This window comes from Solea senegalensis, linkage group LG1 (assembly GCF_019176455.1).
Source record: "Solea senegalensis isolate Sse05_10M linkage group LG1, IFAPA_SoseM_1, whole genome shotgun sequence".
Lineage (NCBI taxonomy): Eukaryota > Metazoa > Chordata > Actinopteri > Pleuronectiformes > Soleidae > Solea > Solea senegalensis.
In genome coordinates, this window is record NC_058021.1 from 18,378,928 (window position 1) to 18,400,134 (window position 21,207).

At 41.5% G+C, this 21,207-nt stretch overlaps 1 protein-coding gene and 1 long non-coding RNA gene across 4 annotated transcripts in view; one reads left to right on the forward strand and one right to left on the reverse strand.

Annotated features, from left to right (window-relative positions):
• Window positions 1-899, reverse strand: part of LOC122773462 — a 34,313-nt gene extending 33,414 nt beyond the window's left edge. For all 3 annotated transcript variants that reach the window (XR_006360892.1, XR_006360895.1, XR_006360894.1), the window contains exon 1: window positions 676-899. This is a non-coding gene — a long non-coding RNA (uncharacterized LOC122773462). The remainder of the gene's footprint in view (window positions 1-675) is intronic.
• Window positions 1-21,207, forward strand: part of pappa2 (pappalysin 2) — a 79,061-nt gene that overhangs the window by 30,032 nt on the left and 27,822 nt on the right. Inside the window, exons 12-21 of the mRNA XM_044032167.1 lie at window positions 1,547-1,675; window positions 1,772-1,857; window positions 8,044-8,240; window positions 11,108-11,221; window positions 14,634-14,769; window positions 15,783-15,957; window positions 16,803-16,868; window positions 16,959-17,055; window positions 18,329-18,506; window positions 20,877-21,090. Of these exons, the coding sequence (XP_043888102.1) occupies window positions 1,547-1,675; window positions 1,772-1,857; window positions 8,044-8,240; window positions 11,108-11,221; window positions 14,634-14,769; window positions 15,783-15,957; window positions 16,803-16,868; window positions 16,959-17,055; window positions 18,329-18,506; window positions 20,877-21,090 (1,392 nt within the window). The remainder of the gene's footprint in view (window positions 1-1,546; window positions 1,676-1,771; window positions 1,858-8,043; window positions 8,241-11,107; window positions 11,222-14,633; window positions 14,770-15,782; window positions 15,958-16,802; window positions 16,869-16,958; window positions 17,056-18,328; window positions 18,507-20,876; window positions 21,091-21,207) is intronic.

The window sequence follows — 21,207 nt, forward strand, 5'->3', positions numbered from 1 at the left end:
CGCACTGGTATGACGTAGCTACCAGCGGTGTCACGATCGCAGCCTGCGAAAGCAAAAGAGGAATCGAGGATTCAACCACGCCCCCAGTGTGACATTTTGCAGGTGTGCCAGAGCGGGAAAGAAACACAGTGTTATGGTTGTAGCACGAGTACACATTAGCTCCTCCCACTAACTTGAAGCTGCTGCCAACTAATAGTGAAATTCAAACCCCCTTCCGCTTCTCTGAAATCACCGGTGTGGAAATATTTGCGTTAGCGCTGTCGACAAGAAAAACTACGGCGTGTAAGCTATGTTTAGCACGTGTAGCAAAGCACAGGACATCTCTGCATAGCAACAGCAACACAACTGAAAATACAGAAGAAGCATCCATGATGCAGTTTGATAAGTAGCTCCGCCCACCTCAGCGCTGGTCCTGCCTACACATGCTCCCTCTGCCACGTCTGCATGTTTTCAGATGAAGGATGCAGTAAATAAACATTGTTTCTGTTCACAAAGACCAAACTGAGTCAGAATAATAACATCAACAACAACAAAAAGTTGTTTTTTTCAGGCTTAACTATTTACTTTTTACTTTAGATACAGTACGGATAAAGAAGGAAATGTGGGGTGGGCTTTTCCAAACTCTTCTTTTCCCTTCTCTGATGAATAATTAATGAAAGAAATCTATGGACTCACCTCCGATACTCTGCCGGTTCACTGTTGCACCAGGCAGACACACATGGAGCAATTGCGCTATTTTTACAGACACAGTCCAACCAAAGCAGATCAATAGTCCGGACACTGGAGCCAAGGTATCATTACACACACTTCCTGCGCTGGAGCTTTGAGGTCACTGGATACGACAAGGTTAAAGACAGGAGCCACTGAGAGTACAAGTTTCACTATTGTTGCAGCAATCCCGGGAGCCGTTGCATCACTGCATGTGTTTGGCAGTGTAAAACCTTTTAGGAACAATACAGCAGTGGTTTATCCGAGAGTGAAAAGAGGTCACAGTGGTCATAGCCACAGTGCTGTTAAAATATAAGCGCAGCAGTTGATCCGTTTGATTTGGAATCGAGGAAAAATTAAGCCTGGTTCTGGAACGGAACGCGTGCAGGATACGTCATCTCACACTACTGACCAAAATATGAACTGTCTTAAAATGAAACTGCATCGCTTTTGAATATAAACAGATAACTGTTACATTCAGCGCCATACGGCTCACTCTGTTTCTCGCAATAGTGGCATTTAGATCTCGTACTGTCACATTACCATGCTGCACACAGGAAGTGATTCCTTTTATGCATGCAGCAACCAGATTGAAAACACAGAGGTGCTCTCAAAACCTTTTCAGAAGTGAAGTCTACTGCTAAAAAAAAACGGTCCATCGGTTTCATGGGATAAATGCTTTTTGTCTCCACCCGCCCCTGCTGTGCTGCTGTATATGCACAAACACTCCCTCAGTTAGTCACAAAATATCACCAAACATCTTTGAAGAACATAGTCAACACCGGGCTCCTTTTCCTCCAGTCATTTTACTACTCCTCTTCTTTCCTCTCCTCTCCAGCTCTGTAAGGCGGGGAGTCAAGTACCAGTACACGATCCAGGTGGAAGCAGACGGTCTCGTCAGCGCCCACTCTCCACCTCTCCTCTACACACATGGACAGTCCTACTGTGGGGACGGTCTGATACAAGGGTCTGTGGATGTATTAACTCACATCATTCACAGTTCTTGAAAATGGAGACTGTATTACAAATAAAGGTGATGACGTTTTTCTTTTTTTTCCTGTAGGACAGAAGAATGTGATGACAGTAATCTGCTGGATGGGGACGGCTGCTCCAAGAAGTGTCTCAAGGAGACGGGCTTCAAATGCAATGGTGAGAAAACCCCGTCCGAGTCTGCTCGCACTCTGACATGTAAAACACCACTTAAACTTAAAGAAGTCACTAAAAAAGCCTCAATTTTCTCATTAGTGCACGCAGCAGCAGTTAGAAAAAGAAGTCATGCCAATCAAACTTAATTTACACGACATAAAAGCTTCTGGCTTGAACTGAGTCCACAAGCCATTAATGTAACATCACGGCAACGTAAGAGAAAACAGATGAGGCGAACGCTAAAACGTGAGATTTTGGTTCGCTTTGTCACAAGCGCTGAAGTGTTTTGACATCAGGCTGGCAGAGAAACGCCAGAAGAAAACACTTTTTTTTCAACAGTAAAATCCAACCGTTCAGTCTCAAAACACATGTCAGACATGGCTCCTTTATTAAATAAGGATTTTGCTTGTACAAGATTTCAAGGAATCGGTTGCAATCTTGGGAATATTGATAAGCAAAGTTGATTGATTACTTATCGAAGATCATGTTGTGGTTTTTTAATAGGCTTTTGTTTTATTAGCAAATTACATTAACCAGCCGTGAAAGACTTTGGCTGCAAACACAAAACTGTCTGCGTCCAGACAAACCTTTTAACCCTGTTCTATCAGTTATCTGTGTCCACACTAACAAACCCTGAAAATTTCAATCACATGACCGTCAAGGTACACTGGGCATGCACATGCTACTGTAAACAGGAAGCTGATTCTCTCGTCTTAGTTTCAGAAAATACTACTAACAAGAAACTAATAAAATAATGTTGAAAAGTAAGGATTTATGGCAGTGAGGTGAAAGTGAACTCAACAAACGTTTCCATAACAGCTGAAAGTCGAATTGTGGCTGACCAGGGAGGTTTCTGCAAAGGTCTCAAGCTTCTCACTTTAGTTTAACTCAAACAGTCTGGGACAGTGTGGATGCAGGCGTATCTGGAGCAGAATTTATGAATTTCTGTTGTCACTTCAAGAAATATCTCTTGCATTTCTTGTCCAGATTCTTACCAATTTTTGATTGCACACACAGATGCTCATGGTAAGTTTGAAGGCTGTCAAGCGAACTGTCCTTGCAGTGCAAGATAGGTGAATGTTACACATAGTAAAACTAAGACTCTGGATGCCAAACTCAATCGCTGGTGGCCAGATTCACAAACAAGGTTTGTTGTTGGTGGGGGTTTGTGGTGGTTATGGTTTAGGCCCGGTTTACTTTGCTGAGGTTTAGGCAAGAATGAATGATTGATTCCCCCCATAAACAACCAAAGATTTATGGCAGAGAAACATGAATCAGAGGGTTTTTTTTATATGATTGCTTTTGTTTCCACAAACATTCTAAATATAGCTGGATTATTGTAGATAGATACAGTTATACCGATAGTTACTATGTGATAAATAGTAACACAGTAAACCTGTGTGACCAGGGTCAAATATTGCTCAGCTAACCCAGGGCCATGTGGGTTTAAAAGCACCAAAATGGACCAAAATCATGCAGCATAACATGGCATAAGACGAACAGAAAAGCCAAAAGGAGTCCACCAATCATTTTTGATTCCGCCACCCACAGAACAACAATACACTGTGTCTGCATCCATGTCCAGTCTGAGACATGCAAGCAGGCCACAACAGACGCCTTTACAGCTCAACATGGAAGGGAATTCTCCCCAAATACAGTGCTGTCAGCTGGAGGCAGGAGACTGAGCCTCTGTCAACATGTGTTTTTGGACCTTCATAAAAGGTCCAGTGTGGTGGAGCAGAGCCAGACAAAGACAATAGGAATATAAACCTCACATGCATGATCTCATAATGTCACATTAGCTATTCCGACTGTGGAAATTGTCTAGAGGGGGCTGTATGTAAGAACACACAATGTCCACAACAGTCACTCCAGATATTCTCCAGCTTTTCCACGTGAGCTCCTGTGAAAGCGCAGCAGACGTTTCGTATAATCCATAGTCAGCGAATTCATGGGTGCTTGTCCTCCCTGCTGCAGGCATCAACCTGGGTCAACACACCTCACCCAGAGAATCTCCAGCTTCTTTCTCTTCACATGTCTGGTCCCAAAGCTATGAATATTGTCATGTCTGAGAAAGGATTTTGTGATTAGTTACACATGCATTCTTGCTGATACACACTCATACAACATACATTGTTTTGGTGGCCTGTCAGGCTTGGTATGTCTAAGTGCCAGTTCCATTCCTCATTTTTACCCTAACCTCTTGCCCCTTGGAACTGAGTTACAAGATGTTGTGGTCAAACTCTGCCCCTATGAGACGGGCAACTCGACACGTCATCACATGTTCCTTTTTTGCTATATCACTATTGTTGACTATATACCCTTTCGAGAGCTACGTCACAGAAATATGCACGCACAGATTGGTCTCAGAAAACACATACTCGTACCATTAACTTGTACCAAGTGAACAGTCCAACACATAAGATGTCTACTTGTAGTGTAGTTGGCTGTGACAATAAAAGCAGCAATGTGGTCAAGTTCTTCAGAATCCCTACAGGATCTCATCCCTTTATAAATAAATAGACATCGTCTGTGGCTCCAAGCATTAAAATGAGAAGACTGGAGTGATGCTACTGCAGTCAAAGAGGCTCGCGTTTGTAGCGCTTACCTCATTTCGTGTAAGTTATCATTTATCAGCTTTTTCTGTTAGATTACACTGAAAATCCTGGATTTCACAGACATTTGTGTGTCAATCCAATATGTATATAAAACCTATGCTGCCTAAAGTTATGTCGTGGTCATGGACGTAGCTAGCTTGTAGTTAGCTGCCGGCCGGCTAGCGCACTGACAAATAAACATGGTGTGCTAAAAACATTCCTTGTAAGACTTGTATGCACATAGACTTCCTCGCGTGTACAGACTAGGTTTATCTATAAGGTAAGAGTGAATAGCTGGCCACTAGATATCTGGCCACTTGCTAATCGACAACGAAAGAACATATTCTGAGTTATTCGGTGGAGGACCGTGGACATACAGTGCATGCTCTTCGCTTACCTGTAATGTTTGTACACAATGAAAGGGTCTATAGGCGTATTTTTACTCCTGTATACAGAGGCATGACACAAAACACCAGCATGTACAAGAGACAGCAATTGTAGCATTGCTGTGGTTATCGTAGCGACACTACATGCTAACCAATATTAGCTTAATGACGGTAACATTGCTTTCCTTGGAATTGCTTAATCTGGGAAAATCCCATAAAATGTAACCAAGGACCAGATGAATGTTCAAAATATAGGGGTACATCTAAGGGACGGGTCCTACCTTCCGTGTTCTGTATCTGAGGAACACGGAAGGTATTTCTCACCAGGAATTCACTCTTTTGCATGTCCTTGTAGTCTTAAAGCACTGTATTGTACTTATGTGAGTACAGTGGGCTGCCTAACATAACCTCAAACAAGCTTCCATGGTTACCGTCTTCTTTGTTGCCTCGTTTGACCAAAACAACAGCGTACCACCAACCGGACTGGAAAGTGTTGCACTACAAGGAGCATTTGCAGTGCACACAAACTCAAACTGTGGTCACATTTTGTCCAAATAGGATCCCGGGCGATTTTCTGCGAGTGCAGAAAATATGACCCAGGTCTAAGTGGTAGGGGCAAGAGATGAGTCTCCAAGTGTCTCTGTCTCTCGTTGAAAGACTTGGAACAGATGAGAGCATGCATTAGCCACAATGACAAGAGGAGCAGGCTCCACTGTTGTGGTGTTGTTCCAGAGCCTGGAAATTCATCCACCATAGAAAGGAATGTTTACCCCAACGCTCCCCCCTGTCACCGGACACTAATTTAATTTACAAAAGTATGACTTTTATAATAGTTTTTTAATGATTTCATAACTCCTTCAGACTCTTGTAGAGATGGAAGATACGAGGAATCAGTTGAGATCACACGGTATCGTTACTTTGCCATTTAATTGCTGCTGAGGACATGTAAGGTCACATGGAGTAAGTGTTTGTGTTGCGAGAGCTTGTTGTGAGGTGCTAAAATTTCCATCATTCAGGGCTAGACATGCTGGGACTGAAGCTATTACATATCTTGTTTTACAATGAATGATTAGGAAGGAAAACAATTTGGCAAAAACAGGTTTTTACAAATTGCTACTCTTAAAACCAGTTGTACTTCTTAGTCATACACTATTTGTCAAGCTCTTCTTGCCACATTTGCTCGGCCGTGCCAGGGCTTTGTTTTTTGTGGGACTTATACAACTTACTATTGTTGTGCAGTTACAACACTGGCTATTTGTTTTACATCTTATCACGAACATGCTGCATTTGATATGGTTGTTTTTTTAATGCAGATTATTCCGAATTTTTTAATTCCATTTTTTTTTTTTTTTACTGGCTGATTAAATTATGGTTAAATTGCACAATATGGTCAAAGCATGCCGATCAAATGCAAAACAGATGGTGTTAATATTACATTTGCAGGTTGTCAATCAGGGCCTTTTTAATAACGGCAAACAAACCACAAACTCAATCATTTCCACAGGTGTCGTTTAAACAAGGGTGGGGAGTTTGTGGAGTTCACTTCATTTAGGGCTGCCAAATGAACTCAGGATGACAATATGGTGTTATTTGTCTAGGCCTAATTTGAATTTTATCAGAAACATGTTTCCATCGACAAATTGAAACCAAATTGTGCATCACTTACTCCCCGACACGACTCTAATGTCCGTCTAACTTCTGGAGCCGTCCAGATTTTAATGAGGCTGAACTTCTCAAGTGTTTCCACCCCCCCCAATGAATAGCTTCTGGTTTACAAGCTGTTCTTCATCGTATGCTTCGCCTTCCCTTTGTGAAACACTGCTGCAGCACATTATGTCAATATGGCTCCTCTCTTGCACAAACATGTCTGGCTGCAACTAACAAATAATTTGCCAAGTACGGTCCAGAAAATGGTAGAGAGAGAAAAGAAAAAAGTTGATTGGTGTTTCTCAAACTGCAAAATGACAATGTCCTCAAATGTTTGTCCACAAACCAAAGATATTCAGTTTACTGTCACAGAAGAGAAATGGACAAAACATATTCACATTAGAGATATTATAATATATGTATTCATGGCTCATATTTATTTACTCTTTTTTCTATCGAACTTATATCAGTCAGACTCTGTGAAATTACTTTATTTCCGTATGTTTATTACAGCAAGAGCTGCTGGACCACGACCATAGACCACGTATTAGACTGTGAGGAAATTAGGTTTTTAAAGAAATCTGTTCCATCTAACTTGATTGGACTTTACTGTAATCTTCTTGTTTTTGACGATATACTATGACGTCACGTGCTGTGACGTCATAGTATATTTTAGAATTAGCCTTTTATATGTACTTTAGGCTGCCATCTTGTGCCTCTATGTTTCCAAACCAGCCCAGAGTGTGTATTTCATATCTTTACTACATAAGATAAGATGAGAGACATCCTTTCTGTCATGTGAAGGCCACTGTAGTTCCCAGATGCTCTTGGCTAAAACAGGGATGAGCACAGGAGTCCCCTGCAGTTTTTAAAGCATAATATATGCTTTAAAAACTATGTTTTTATTTGGTCAATTTTCTATTTTTACCTCTCCTCTACATGTATTTCATGACTTTATTTCCTATTGCCTAATATTACTGGATCTTTGAGAGTCATTGAAACTTGATAAAGAACCAAATTCTAAATTTATGAGCAGATGCCATAAAAAAACAACACATTCTCCTGTCTGTAATTATGTTATCTGCTCGACATGAAGTACGCTTTGGCCGCTGCTTTGGCAGATTGTGGTAACACGTAATGCTGCTGTTGTCACCTGGTGACAGACAGGTGAAGACAAGACCTGGTGGAGACAAACCACTGAGGCCCATGGTGTCAAACAGCCTGGCCAGAGCACTTGTGAGCCTCCCTATCTGCATATTAACATTAAAGAAAGTGCTGTGATCTGAAAATTATTAATTCAAAGTCAGAGTTCATTTCTCGCTGATATTTACAGTGTGTTGACAGTGCAGAGAGTCAGATACAGTTGACTTGACGTGGCTAATGCTACAAGTGGCCAACGAAAATACAGAATGGACTTGCTCAGCTTTGGTTCACTGACAAATAGATTTGGAGAAGGGAAGAACAGTGGGGGATGAGTGCACACCAGGCCAGATTAAGAAACCAGGCTTTATATTCTTTCATAAATCTCTCTCACCTCTTCACATTCTCATCTCCCCAAGGCGAACCCAGTCAGTGCTATGTGTTTGACGGCGACGGCGTGTGTGAGGAGTTCGAGCGAGGCACCAGCGTGCAGGACTGCGGTTACTTCACACCGCTGGGCTACACGGATCAATGGGCATCCACCGCTACTGCCTCTCACCAGGATCCCAAACACTGTCCTGCCCACGCTGCCACCGGGGAGCCATCACTCAAAAAGGTATCACAGCGGGATAAAGTATGAACCACACGGCACATAAAAAAGACACACAACATATAATAAAGTCCTTGTGGAAACCTCAAGTAAAGAAAATATGAATTATTGTGTTAGTTTTGAGGAAAAGCAGACTTTTATGGCGCGTTCCCGGTTAAAAGTTTCATCTCAAATCAGATATCATCTCGGGAACTCAATGCAACCTCACAAATCAAAGACATAAGATTCCGAGGTGGCTGCCACTTCTGTTAAGACCATATACCATATGCCCAACTATGTGTCTTTTATATAGTCAATAATGCATGTTAATGTAGTCTTAGTCAGTGTTTTAGGACATCGGTGCAGTCTCGTCATCATCTCGTCTTAGCCATGTTGACCATAGCAGCTATGGTCGACCCAGAGATGACGTCACTCACAGTTCCGACTTCCGTAAATGGAACGCAATCACAAAAATGCACGAGTGTGCATGCATCAGTCAGACTTTTTCTCAGAGTCTAACCTCTGCATGTATACGTCCAGTCGGACTTCAGCTTGGCCAGGCATTCTGTGCATGTTCCACAGTTCCCACCCCGGGGCTTTGATGTAGAAATGAAAAATAAAAAAAAGCCAACTCAAAGAAGAAGAAGAAGAAGAAGACAAGAGTGAGAAAAAATATGGTGAAATCCAGCCCAGTGCATTTTTGGACTGACAGGGAGACTGAATTTATGCTCTGTCAGCTTGAAGAATTTTGAATTTAATGGATTGTAGAATGACACATGCATGATGGTGCTCGACATCGCCCCGCTGCCAGCTCAAGTTATTTTTGTCTGTGATGCAATAGGCATATCGCCACCTAGCATAGCGGAGGCTACAAGCGTTACAGCTCATGGAAATGTGAGTCACTGTGGTGTTTATTTATTTTATGTTCATTGTCAAAGCACATCGACGAACACCAGTGTACAACACACATGTAAATATGCTGGAGTCAGCATATTTCATGACTTCCATGAAAGAAGTGAAGTGGAGGACCGTAATGAGCCTGTGCATCATTAATTCATATAAAAGCGTTTCTCTGTTGCAAGACTGACGAGTGAGAAACACAGCTTAGCAGCGACTGGTGAAGACAAGCAGGCTGAAGAAGAAGAAGAAGAAAGGCTTTGCACGTCTCTTTGGATGAGATTTTTGGCAGCGCTCACCATGACAGCACAGCAGCTTTGATTATGGCACCGCACCTGTCTTTCTTTTTTACAACTTAAGTACAAAATACATCAATCACTTTCCAGCTTTGACATCCCCCCATAAAAATTGCCGCAATCGTACGATTCTTCTCAGGCCCGTCACCGCTGTTGTTCCAAATGATGTTGCCGTTTGAGAAACATGCTCACGTCAGCCGCGCTCATAGGAACGGTACATCGAAATGATGCACGGCGTTTAGTCCCGAGTCTCTGCTCAGCTGTGCAACATGATTCACTGTCTATCGCGGGAGGATTGTTGATGTCAAAACGGCGGTGGTTTTCGGCGTCTGAGATCTGGCGCGTCTCCTGGCACGGAGACAGTCTGAGGAACACTGCGATCAACAAAACAAATCAAAGTGTCACGAGTTAAGTCGACGTGCTCAGTTAAAGCCTCGCCACCAGAGGATTTGAGCTCTGGAGAAGGTGTTAAATAGAATTTATGAACGTAACTGCAAACCTAATGATGACATAGCAGAGGAGATCATCAGGGTTTGAAGAGTGGGAATTGAGTTGCTCGGGACCTGGTCCGAACGAGGGCATTAAGTTTGCATGTTCTCCCCTTGTGTGGGTGGATTTTCTCCAGGTTCTCCGGTTTCCTCCCACAGTCCAAAAACATGAACACTCTGAAATGCCTGGAGGTGTGAATGTGAGAGTGAATGGTTGTTGGTCTCTGTGTGTTGGCCCTGTGACGGACTGGCACCTTTCGCCCCGGCGTCAGCTAAAATTGGCTCCAACTCCCCGCGACCCTCATGAGGAGGGCCAAGGCATCAAATTCAAATCACTGATGCTTGCCTCGACTACTCTGTTCATCAAAAGGATTGTTGTCTGACAATCCAGACTCTTTTCATGTGTTGTTCCACGTTGGTGGAATGACCTACCGAGCGCTACCAGAACAGGGGTGCCCCTGTCTATCTTCAAGAAGCTCTTGAAGACCCAGCTCTTCCAAGAGCATCTTCTGTCCTAGCACTTACCTTACCCCCCTCCCCTGCACTTGGATCCACTTCTGCACTCTCACCCTCTCTCAGTCCACTGTTCCTATCTAGTGGATTTCTTTCCAAGACTACTTCTCTGTAGTTTATTCCTCTCTTGTAAGATGCTTTGGATAAAAGCGTCTGCTGCTTAAATGTAAATGTGGAGGTAGACAGTAGCTATGTTTACATGGAAACAAGTAATCGGAGTAAAAGCCTGATCAGAACAACATGCTGAGCTGAAACCTTTGATCCGTCATATCGTCATTCAGATTGGTGTTCACATACAAAGTCGATGCGATCAAGACTTTCTGGTTTAGCGCTATCGCGTGTTTCTGTTTTGTTAGTGCTGTGTTTTCATTCCAAGTGAAGTTTATTCTGCTTCTACTTCACTACGCATGTAATTTGACTGAACACTTTAATTCCGTGTCCATGTAAATGATGGAATTGTAAATTCTTAGAAAATCTTAGAAGTTTTGCACATGTAAACATAAATTAACTGAGCTGGAGGAATAACATGGCCCTACCAAGTTTTGGTGAAAGTCTTTCCGTGCACCTTTGAAAGTGATTATTTTAAGAATTTTAACAATTTACACAGGAAAAAATGTATCCTTGTCTGATAAAGTGATTATTACTCTTAGTTGTCTAATTAACATGAAGTCCATCCATCTTTTCTTATCTCTGTGTGAAGCTCTGCAGATATCAGCACCTCGACGAGAGTGACAAGTCGCCCACCGACGCCTGGTTTCCCTGCACAGCCCAAACAGACACAAATAATGACCTGGAACATTCATTTTGGCTAAAGGTACGACGTGTTTGGTGTTTTGTTTTTTTTGTGCTCCTTATGAACAAAGACCAAAGTCTGGTCCTAATGAGGCAGAACCTCATTTGTGAGTTATTATCTGTAGGGGAAATATGTGAGCTCTGCTTAAGGTTAGGAAAAAAAGGCTTTTGGTGAGGCTGTGTAAATGAAGGGAAGTCAATGCAGAGACGTGAGGATTTTCAGATTAAGAAAGTAAAGCATTGCAGCAAACAATAAAAGATGCTGTTCAAGAGGTGATATTATTAATATTAGCATGATGGTCATCAGCACCCATTAATGTTTGGGTCATATTGAGTCGAGAACCTTGTTATTTTTTGTATGTCCAGATCAAATGGCTACATTTTCCCAGTCTTTCCTTCAATATTTATTCAGTACAACATGTCATTTAGTTCCTTTTTAGGAATTGGATGACATTTTTGTACTGAGGCTCGATACTTTAATCCTAACTTGAAAAGTTTGGGAAACACTGATTTAGGGCACTGATTCCCACATATGTTGTTTTGGTCCCCAAACAAATACGTAGGATTTTCCCAACCATTTAGTTAAGATTAATTTAAATGACATTATGGATATTGTGATTTGGATCTTTACGACTTTTGCACACCAGTCACATTTGTTTGTGCAAATAATTTGCATGTTTAAATTATGTTAAATATGTGTCCAATGCAGCATTCACATCGTCCACATAATTGTCCCGTTTTTTCGCAAACGTGTCCGGTGTGTCAAGACCTTTAAAGGGTAATTAAACCACCCTCTTCTGAGGCTGAACTCTGACCAATGTCTGATTTTTTAAATGCCAAGAAGTGGGCTGAGAACGGAGTGAGGGAGAGTGAGGAGAGGCGTGGTCTGGTAGTGAAATCAGGTGCTCTGTGAGATGAGCCTCTCAGAGACAATAAAGCGACAGCACCGGCGTTTATAAAAGGGGGAGGAGTCCAAGTCAAGTGTGGTAGTGGTGCAAGCGTGAGCCAAGAAACCCAAAGGCAAAACTTGAATGCAGAAGCTGCCGTTTGACCAGAGAGGCAGTAAAAACATGTGTAATTTCAATACTTTACGATGAACTGTGAAGATTTGCCCCTGGATCAGCCAATAATATAAACTTTTTACGCATATACACTGGTTTACGCTGAAAAAAAGTGGTTTATGGGTTTAGTTAAGTGGGTCCACATTTAGAAAGTGGAACATATTTTGTCTGATTGTCCTCACAGTTACACAAAGACATGCACGTGTGTGTTTGCGTGAGCACCACGGCGTCTGTTCCCCCGCTAGACTCAGTGACTGTGGGTGGCTACGTCTCTCCTCAACGTCTTCCAGCACTTTCCAATAAATGGGGTTGAAGGGCCGCTCACACAGACTGTTGGCTCGCAGCTCAGTTATGCACGCACACACGCACACACACACACACACACACACCCGCGCACATTGTTAGCTTTCTAACAATTACTATGATTCCTATGATGCACTGGTTCCCATAATCACTCATTTTCCAGGTCAACGGTGAATCAGGAGTTCTAATGATCTGTGGATGATTACACAACCATGACAAACACTAATCACCGAAATCCCTCAATAATCAGCATTACCAGGTTACTAACAGTGTTATATAATTAACTCATGATTCATCATCTGACAAGTTATTAATACACTGGCATATGAAGGAGTAAAAAAAGAAGAAGAAAGAATACATTTCTAATTATACATAGATAATTTGCAAGCGTCATTTATTACAGCACCAGGGCGCACGGGGAAAACGCTCTTGATCATTTAAAAACCATTGTCCAACATTCCGTTTCATGAAATAATTGTATATTCTGTGATTTAAAAAGGCTGTGTTTAAAATGGATGGCATTTCTATTTGTGTTGCCGCTGCAGTTAAAGTGATTTATATGCACAAGCGGCCTGCTTATCTTTGCTTCACATGGATGTGCCGCTTTGTCTGCTACTCTGTAATTGGGGGCTGGCTCTCAACACCAGACCTGCGTCTGGTTCTTGTATTTATTAGTTTTGTATTATTTAATCTCTGCTCAGCCACAATTCCCACAGTCCAGTGTGCGGGGTTGAGGCTACGCGTAGGCTAGCTGTTGATTTGACTGATAGCTCCGCGGTCTTGTCTGTCGTCCCCTGGATTACGGAGTCCTTTACAGTCTGGAGCTCGCCACTCTCCTTCTACACACACACACTCGTTCGTTTGTTCGTTCGTTCATCTTGTCTCATTTCTCCCTCATCATTCCCCCCCCATCTTTGTCACAGTGAGTCATCTTTTCTATCCCCTGCTGCTTTTATCAGACACTTCTCCTCCACAGCCTCTCTGGAGGGCTTCCTTCACTGCAAAGACTCCTTTCACAGACTGAAAAGCCTTCATAATAACACCCGTATCGAGCCGCTCTCCTCCCAAAACAACCATAATCTTTCCTTGAAGTGCTCTCTCTGCCTCGGAAAGGCCTCCCTCACTTAAAAAGCTTGTCTCTCTGATCTGTATCAGATCTGTAAGTATTTCTCAGCCGTCATATCACATCCATCTCCACGCCAGCGCTCGAAAAACATCAGTCTCTCATTCAGCAGTTCAAGATTTTCATTTGGAAGAACCTTCTCTGCGAGGCCTTAAAGCATCTTTCTTAAGTGATACTTCACCCAAAATGGGTTTTTTATTATTTTGAAACTTGGCAGGTGGCTGTGAAAAGTTGTAATTCTGTAATAAAGAACAGAGACGAGCATTGACATGGAATCATCGCTCTCGCATGGAGTTAAACTGAGTTCACGTCCAACGTTTTTGCAAATTTAAAGCATATTTCTGACTTTGGTTTGGATGAAAAACATATATGAAACGATGTCCACTTCCATCACATCTTCAGATTATATTTGAGACATTTGAATCTCTTACACAATTGTATGTATACTGTGATCTTTTCTCTCTATATATATAAAAAAATAATTCTGTCTGAGTCAGTGTCTTTATTGCTATTTAAATTCTCTTTTATTTTTAGGTTGTTTTTCTTTGTTTTGTATGATAAGTGCTCTATAAATAGAGATAATTGTTGTTATTATTATAATTATTAAAATTATTAACATAGTGCTTGTTATCTACTCATGTTACCGTCGCTGCATGAGGACTAAAATGGTTGCTATGGCAATGTCAACCACCATCTATACCTGGGAATGTGGGTAATAAAAAACACCTTTTTCATATGGAGTTTAAAGAGCAACTGTGGGTTAAGCAATTTTTGATTGGGATGGGATTATCACATGTTCCTATTCATGGTAGTAAGAATAATGAGATTTTAACTCGCAGTATTAATCTGTCAACAAAAGGAGAAATAAAGGGAAAATATTAGCTGTATTTTCTTTAGCTTTGTGTCTCCATGTTTGATATTCTTCACCACTTTTTCTTTGGATCCAGGTGGGATTTGTCCACCCTGGAGTGGCAGCCTCTGTCATGGTGTACCTGGCATCAGACGGCTCAGTGTCCGGGGATCAGTGCCGGAGCACAGCCACCATCTTCCTCTCTGATACTACCGGCAAAAACCACTCACTAGGTACTTTGTTTTTCTACTTATCCTGAGTTTTTTTTTAAAATTTTTTTATCTTTCCTGCTTGTGATTGAGCCTCATGCCAGAACATTTTTCATTTTCTCCTCCTAAAGTCTTCTTACTTTTTTACTTGGGGTTTATGCCGCGTCAGATCAAGCCAAATACTTCCAACTTCAGGAAAGGGTGTTTAAATTTTTACTTTAGGAGAGCAAATTAGCACCTTTTATGCCACAGTGATACCATATGAGTGTAGTGCAAAGAAAAAAACATTGCACTGTCAGCCAATTTGAGTGTGTATAACATAACAAATGTGTGTATTCAGGACTAAAAAAGGATCGTGAATTTTGAGAGAAGACTGACCAACAATAATATTCATGAACCTAATCATCAGTAGTCTTTCCTGAAGCACTTTGCACGTAAAACATGCACCAACTGCACTGTTTTACAGCATAAATAAATAGCATAAACAGTGGTTCTCTCCTTTAATTAGAGTGCCTGCTTGTACTGGAGTACATTGATTTGCAAACGGTGAGCTATGCCCTTTCTGAGCATTTCCAGTAACCATGGCGTCAAAAAACGCAAAAAAAACACTTTGGAGCCTCACGGTGCCGTCATACTTTAACATAGAGACGTGGTTGGAACTTCAAACCGGTCACAAGACCTGAGACTTTTCTCACCTAAATCAAAGTTTTGATGCATGTTACTGTTTTTAAACAATCACAGTTTCCTACTTTGTTTTAGGCGTTTTGTGTGTGTATTACTCCGATAAAGCAGCATTGCTCTTTTCTGTTTTTCACCGTTTTTTTGGACAGTTACAAACAGTAGAAGTGCAATTTTCTAGTTGTAAATTCTAATTATAAGGAGTGAAATATTCCATCCATTATTGAAAAATGTTCATACGACTTACATTTTCCCATTAAAGAAGAATCTGTTGGTATGAATTGTTCTTGCATGAGGTCCAACGTCAATAATAACTGAATAATACTATGTGACTATTTGAAACCCTTCCACCTTCACAGGGACGTATGACCTCTCGTGCCACCGGAACCCGTTAGTGGTGAATGTGACCCATGACCTCTCACGGCCCTTCTTCCTCACAGCCTCTGTGATCCTCCTGTTCTCCTCGCCCTCTGTGGCTGTGGGCGGCGTGGCCCTGAGGACCTCATGTCACTTCAGCACCTTCGCCCTGACCGGGTGCGCATCAGAGGGTGGGCTCTCCCACAGCTACCTACTAAACACACACAGCATGTCAGTTTCACACTGCACTTGGAAAAAAAGAAGGAGCTCAGCAGGCTGTGGATCTGCACTCACTAATTACCAGATATATGGATTTAAAGGTGTTTTTTTGTAGAGTGGTTGTATGAGGTACTGAGACATCGCGACGTCGACATAACAAAAGGCTCACCCAGCCTAATTTGTACTATTTTAAGAATGTAATTGCTGTGTCATTTAATTATTAGACAGTCTTTTCCATTTTGCAAACATCTTACTCTCCCGCACCAAAGTCCATACACAAAATCATTGTTTTTAGCTCATGAGGACACAGGTGCTGCTGGTTCACTTCAGCCTCATGTGGTCAGTTTGTGTCACTTTGGTGAATTAGAATGGTTTTCAAACACCGAAGTCACAAAAATAACACGTTTAAACTTAGTCACAGAAGCAGAAGTAGAGCAACAACTCCTGCGGTCTGTGGGGGAAAAAAATGCACATTTTTTCTATGGACTTTGGTTCAGGGCAGTGAGTGTTTCACAAAGTGACACAAACTTAAGTTTCTTATCACAAGAGGTTGCTGAACCATCAAAAATATTACCAATTCATATTTTTTTGGGTTAATTTTAGCCTTTAAGATTTACTAACCCTGTACAACGCAACTTCAAAAAACCTGAATATCATTTTAAGGTTTATTTTGGCGAGAAAACAGAGAGACTGAGTGATCAGTTCAGGCATCTTTGTTGTATTCTTTATCTGACCCTGCCTCTTATTCTTTCTCCTCCTCCTCTCTCTCTCTCCCCGCCCTCCATCCCTCCATCCCTCCATAGCTGTTTGCGGCAGCCGTGTCAGATGGACAGCTGCAGCCCGCCTCAGTTAGAGCACGCCTCAGTCAGGTAGGCCGCCCGGAATGAAACGCTAAACGTCATAGAGAGGTGGAAACACACAAACAAAGCAACCATCTATATATCAGTGTGTCTCCGTAGGTGCACAGGAGGAGGAGAATCCTCCCACTGCTCTGTTCAGTGCCACCGCGGTTTCAGTGTCAACGTCCTCAACGGCAAACGAGCCCCAGCCCATCAGGTAAACTGGACGCTCACTTTCATGCAGCACTCATTTATTGAACACGTTCTTATTCATCACAGAAGGTGGTAGACAGGACCACACTAAACTTTACTGGATTTAGTTTTTAGTTCTTCAGTAGCAGGTGAACGTCACGTCCTGTTAAATCATGAATAAACTTTTACTTGTTATATTACAGTTTTTTGTAACTTGGTTTTACAGTATCATTATATTATTTTATTATTATTTCTTCTAATAGAGTTATTTCCTTTTATTTTCATTTGTTTTTATTGTTAATTTTTTCATTTTTCAGCAGGTTTTGGGAGGAGAGCATATCCTATATTTGCATACTCATAGTATATGTTTATTTATTTATTTATTAATTCATTCATTCAGAGGAATTATTTCATATAGATTTCATTCTATATTAATGTTAAGGTTTTTGTGTAAGTAAGCTTTGTACTTAAGCTTGAGAAGAGCCATGTAAATAAAATTATTCTTAATTACATCCCAAATTGAATTAAGATGATTTGAAACAATGGCATTACAGGACGGCTGCCTCTGTAAAGCATGACCCAAGACTGATTTTAAGGCGACAAACACTGAATTATTATTATTTTTAAAAAAACGATTATGCACTCACACAAACAAAGAATTATGGGCAGTATATTCAATTCCCGCTGTAAAAGTATTTTCAGATTGTAGTCGAGAAAAAAACAACATTTAAACATAAATCTTGACTCGATTGAAAACATGACACACGACAACAAGACGACAAATAGTAACCAATTTCATCATTTCCAGGACTTTTCTCCACAAACTGCTGTTATTTACTCATCAGACCTCTGCTCTTATGAATCTATTCTCATTCAATATGTGATTGGTATTTATTTATTTGCAAAGTGCTGAGATATAAAGCGTTTGATGATCTATTCTGGCCATTGTGTGCATGTGTGTTCTTGTATTTATATCTTTGTGAGGTCCCAAAAAAACTTACAAACAAAAGCTTTTTCAGCGTTAAGACCTGGTTTAAGGGATTGGATTAGAATTGAGTTTAGTTTAAGGTTAGCGTAAGGAGTCAGGGAATGCATTATGTTGTCTTTGTAGAAGCACTTTATTGCATTTTTATGTTTATGAACTGTTCTAAACAAATCAAGTTTGCTCGATTGATTGAGTCGAGTCCAACAAAGTGTCTGTGGAGTTCAAAGAGTGAATTCTCGGAACGTTCTGAGTAAAGGTATAAACGCATGAAGTCATTTTACTCCTTCATTTGCTCTTCTGTCTTCCTCTGTAGAGAAAGACGGAGCTGGAGTGTTTTCAAGGTTCATGGGATCGTATCGTGAGCTGTCAGCCCGTGGACTGTGGCCTGCCCGATCAGTCGCACGTCTACCACGCCATATTCAGCTGCCCCTGGGGAACCACCTTTGGCAAACAGTGTTCCTTCACCTGTGGATCCCCGGCCATTCTACAAGGTAAGGCTGTGCATCAGGAGTTGTGTTTCCATGACGATATTTCAATTGCTACTCGCATGTGTTTCCATTGAAAGGTGTTTTGCGTATAAGCCGTAATTGTACACTAGTTACATCCCATTTCTCTCGTAAAATCTCGTCCCGCGAGACTCCACTTTTAGGAAGATGGCCGAAGGCATTTTTAAAAAAGCATTACTTTTATAAAGTACCTTAAAGGGATACTTGAGTAGTATTTTACCAGAAAATTTGTCACTTTTTTTAAAAAGTCTTATAGTATGATGACATTTACTGTACTTATCAAAAGTCATTTTCTGATATAAAAGTTTTAGAAGTGAAAGTAGGATGGAGCCATGGTGGCTCATTGGTATAGCGAGTTCCAACTGGAAGGCTGTGGGCGTTCAATTCCCGGCTCTGCTAGTCTATATGTGTCTTTGTGCAAGACACTTAACCCCCATGTTGCATCGTGTGAATGGGTGAAAACTGTAGTAGAGAAAAGCTCTATATAAATACAGACCATAATACCAACTCTTCTTCTTCTTCTGCTGATTTTATTTGGTAGTAAGTGACAAAGGTAATTAGAGGAAATGTAAAATAAAATTACAATTTGCTGGAAATGTAAACAACAAAGTGAAGTATAGGTACGTGAATGTTTTACTTAAGTACAGTAACGAAGTATTTGTACTATGTTACATTACAACACTACTTCATGTCCGGTGACGCCGGTAGCGGTAATCTTTTATATCAACACGTCTCAAAAACTGCTTCAGCGATATTTGAGAGTTGTTTTTTTTTTTTTAAATGAAATGAAATGTAGGTCTTACGCGTTTCTGTGGGTCACGGAAACACAACTAGTGTGACAAATTGAGTAAATGCTGTCTCACAAAACCTACATCAGTAGTAGTAATAATACTCAGTCGTGCACAGTGGCCCCGGCTGGACAGGATCAGATAAAAATCATATTGTGTTCACACACACACTTCATATTTTAAAAAACACCTCTTGCATCATATCCAGGCAGAACAAACTGCCTGCGGCACACACACACACACACACACACACACAAAACTAAAAGCAATGCAAGTTAGACAACGTCGTGGATGCTTCTTGAAGCGATTAGACAGAAACCAGTGCGATGTCCACACGCCTGTGTTTGCAGTCGCGGCGGCACGACGGCAGCTTCAAAGTATTCACGCTCTTTCAATACTGATTGTGCAGAAATTATTCTATTTGTGGCCACTTTTGGTTTTGGGTGAAATCATTTCAGTTTAAGGGGCCGTTTATGTGTCACACAGCAGTGAAGAACATGTCGAGTGCACACCAGCACAGCTGTCATGGATTTTAATAAACACAACACATGTAGCCCACAATTTTTAAAAATAGATTCACAAAAAAACAAAACTGTCTAAGGGTTTGGTTATCATCCACACGACTCTCTTTATGTGGGCGACATACACGCAGAGGAAATATTAGCTTTGGGGCGACAGTGAAGAAGTGTCGTCTCCTTCTCTTCATAACAGAACAAGACTCGAAACCACGCCAACACAACTGGAGCTTGTCCTTCTTTGACATTTTAGTGCAGAATTTATCTCTCCCTGTGAACACATTTTGTTATTATCTTTATTTAACAAGGGGAAAAAAAAAAGTCTTAAGAGACTGAGATTAAGAGCATATTTTTCAAGGGAGATCTGGCCAAGGCAGGTAGCAGCTGAAATAGAAGACAGCAGGAAGCAAAAATAGATGTATTTTTCCGTTGGCTTCTCCCTGTGCAGGTGTCACCACAGTGGAACACCTGCTTGTGATCTGCATATTTGATTTGGCAGAGATCTTTTGCACCGGTTGCCCTTGCCTTGGTGCAATCCTCCCATTTATCTGGGCTCTGGGCTTGGGATGTCCCACTGGATGTCTATGGGGAGCAATGGGGATTAGGCATCTTGCTCTGTTCCTTGACTTGTCGTGGATTCAAACCGAACAACCCACAGGTTACAAGCCAAGATGGGGAAAATAAATTGAACAAATGCATTGTGTCAGTTTCAATGTCGGGGTTAAATTATGGAACAGTCTAACATGAGGAAAAACATAAATCAGTTTAAAAGAATATACAAAAATCCATCCATCTTCTACCGCTTTATCCTACACATGAGGGTTGCGGGGGGAGCTGTGTGTCCTGGACACCCTGGACAGTTCAACAGTCCATCACAGGGACACATGCAGAGACAAAGAGTGTCCAATTGACCTAATCCCCATATTGCATGTTTTTGGACTGTGGGAGGAAGCCGGAGAACCTGGAGAAAACCCACACATACACAGGGAGAACATGTATTGAGAACATTAAGAAATAAATAAATGGACTGATTGAAAATATAATGTGCTCAGGTGACAGCGACAGGTTGGTGTGTTTGGAGGACGGACTGTGGTCGTTCCCCGAGGCTTACTGCAAGATCGAGTGTCCGGAGATTCCAAACATCACCAACGCCAGGTTGCTCACGGCCGACTGCGTGGCCTCGGGTCACGACGTCGGCTCCGTGTGTCGCTACAAATGTGACCCGGGTTTCTACGTGAGAGGGAGCCTCACGAAGAAAACGCCCAGGTAAGTGTCGGCGGAGTTATTGCAATTCAATAATTGCAATAACTCAACAATACTGTTTTTTTTTTACAGTATTGTCATATATTATATTTGTGTAAAATGACTTAATGTAAAAACTCC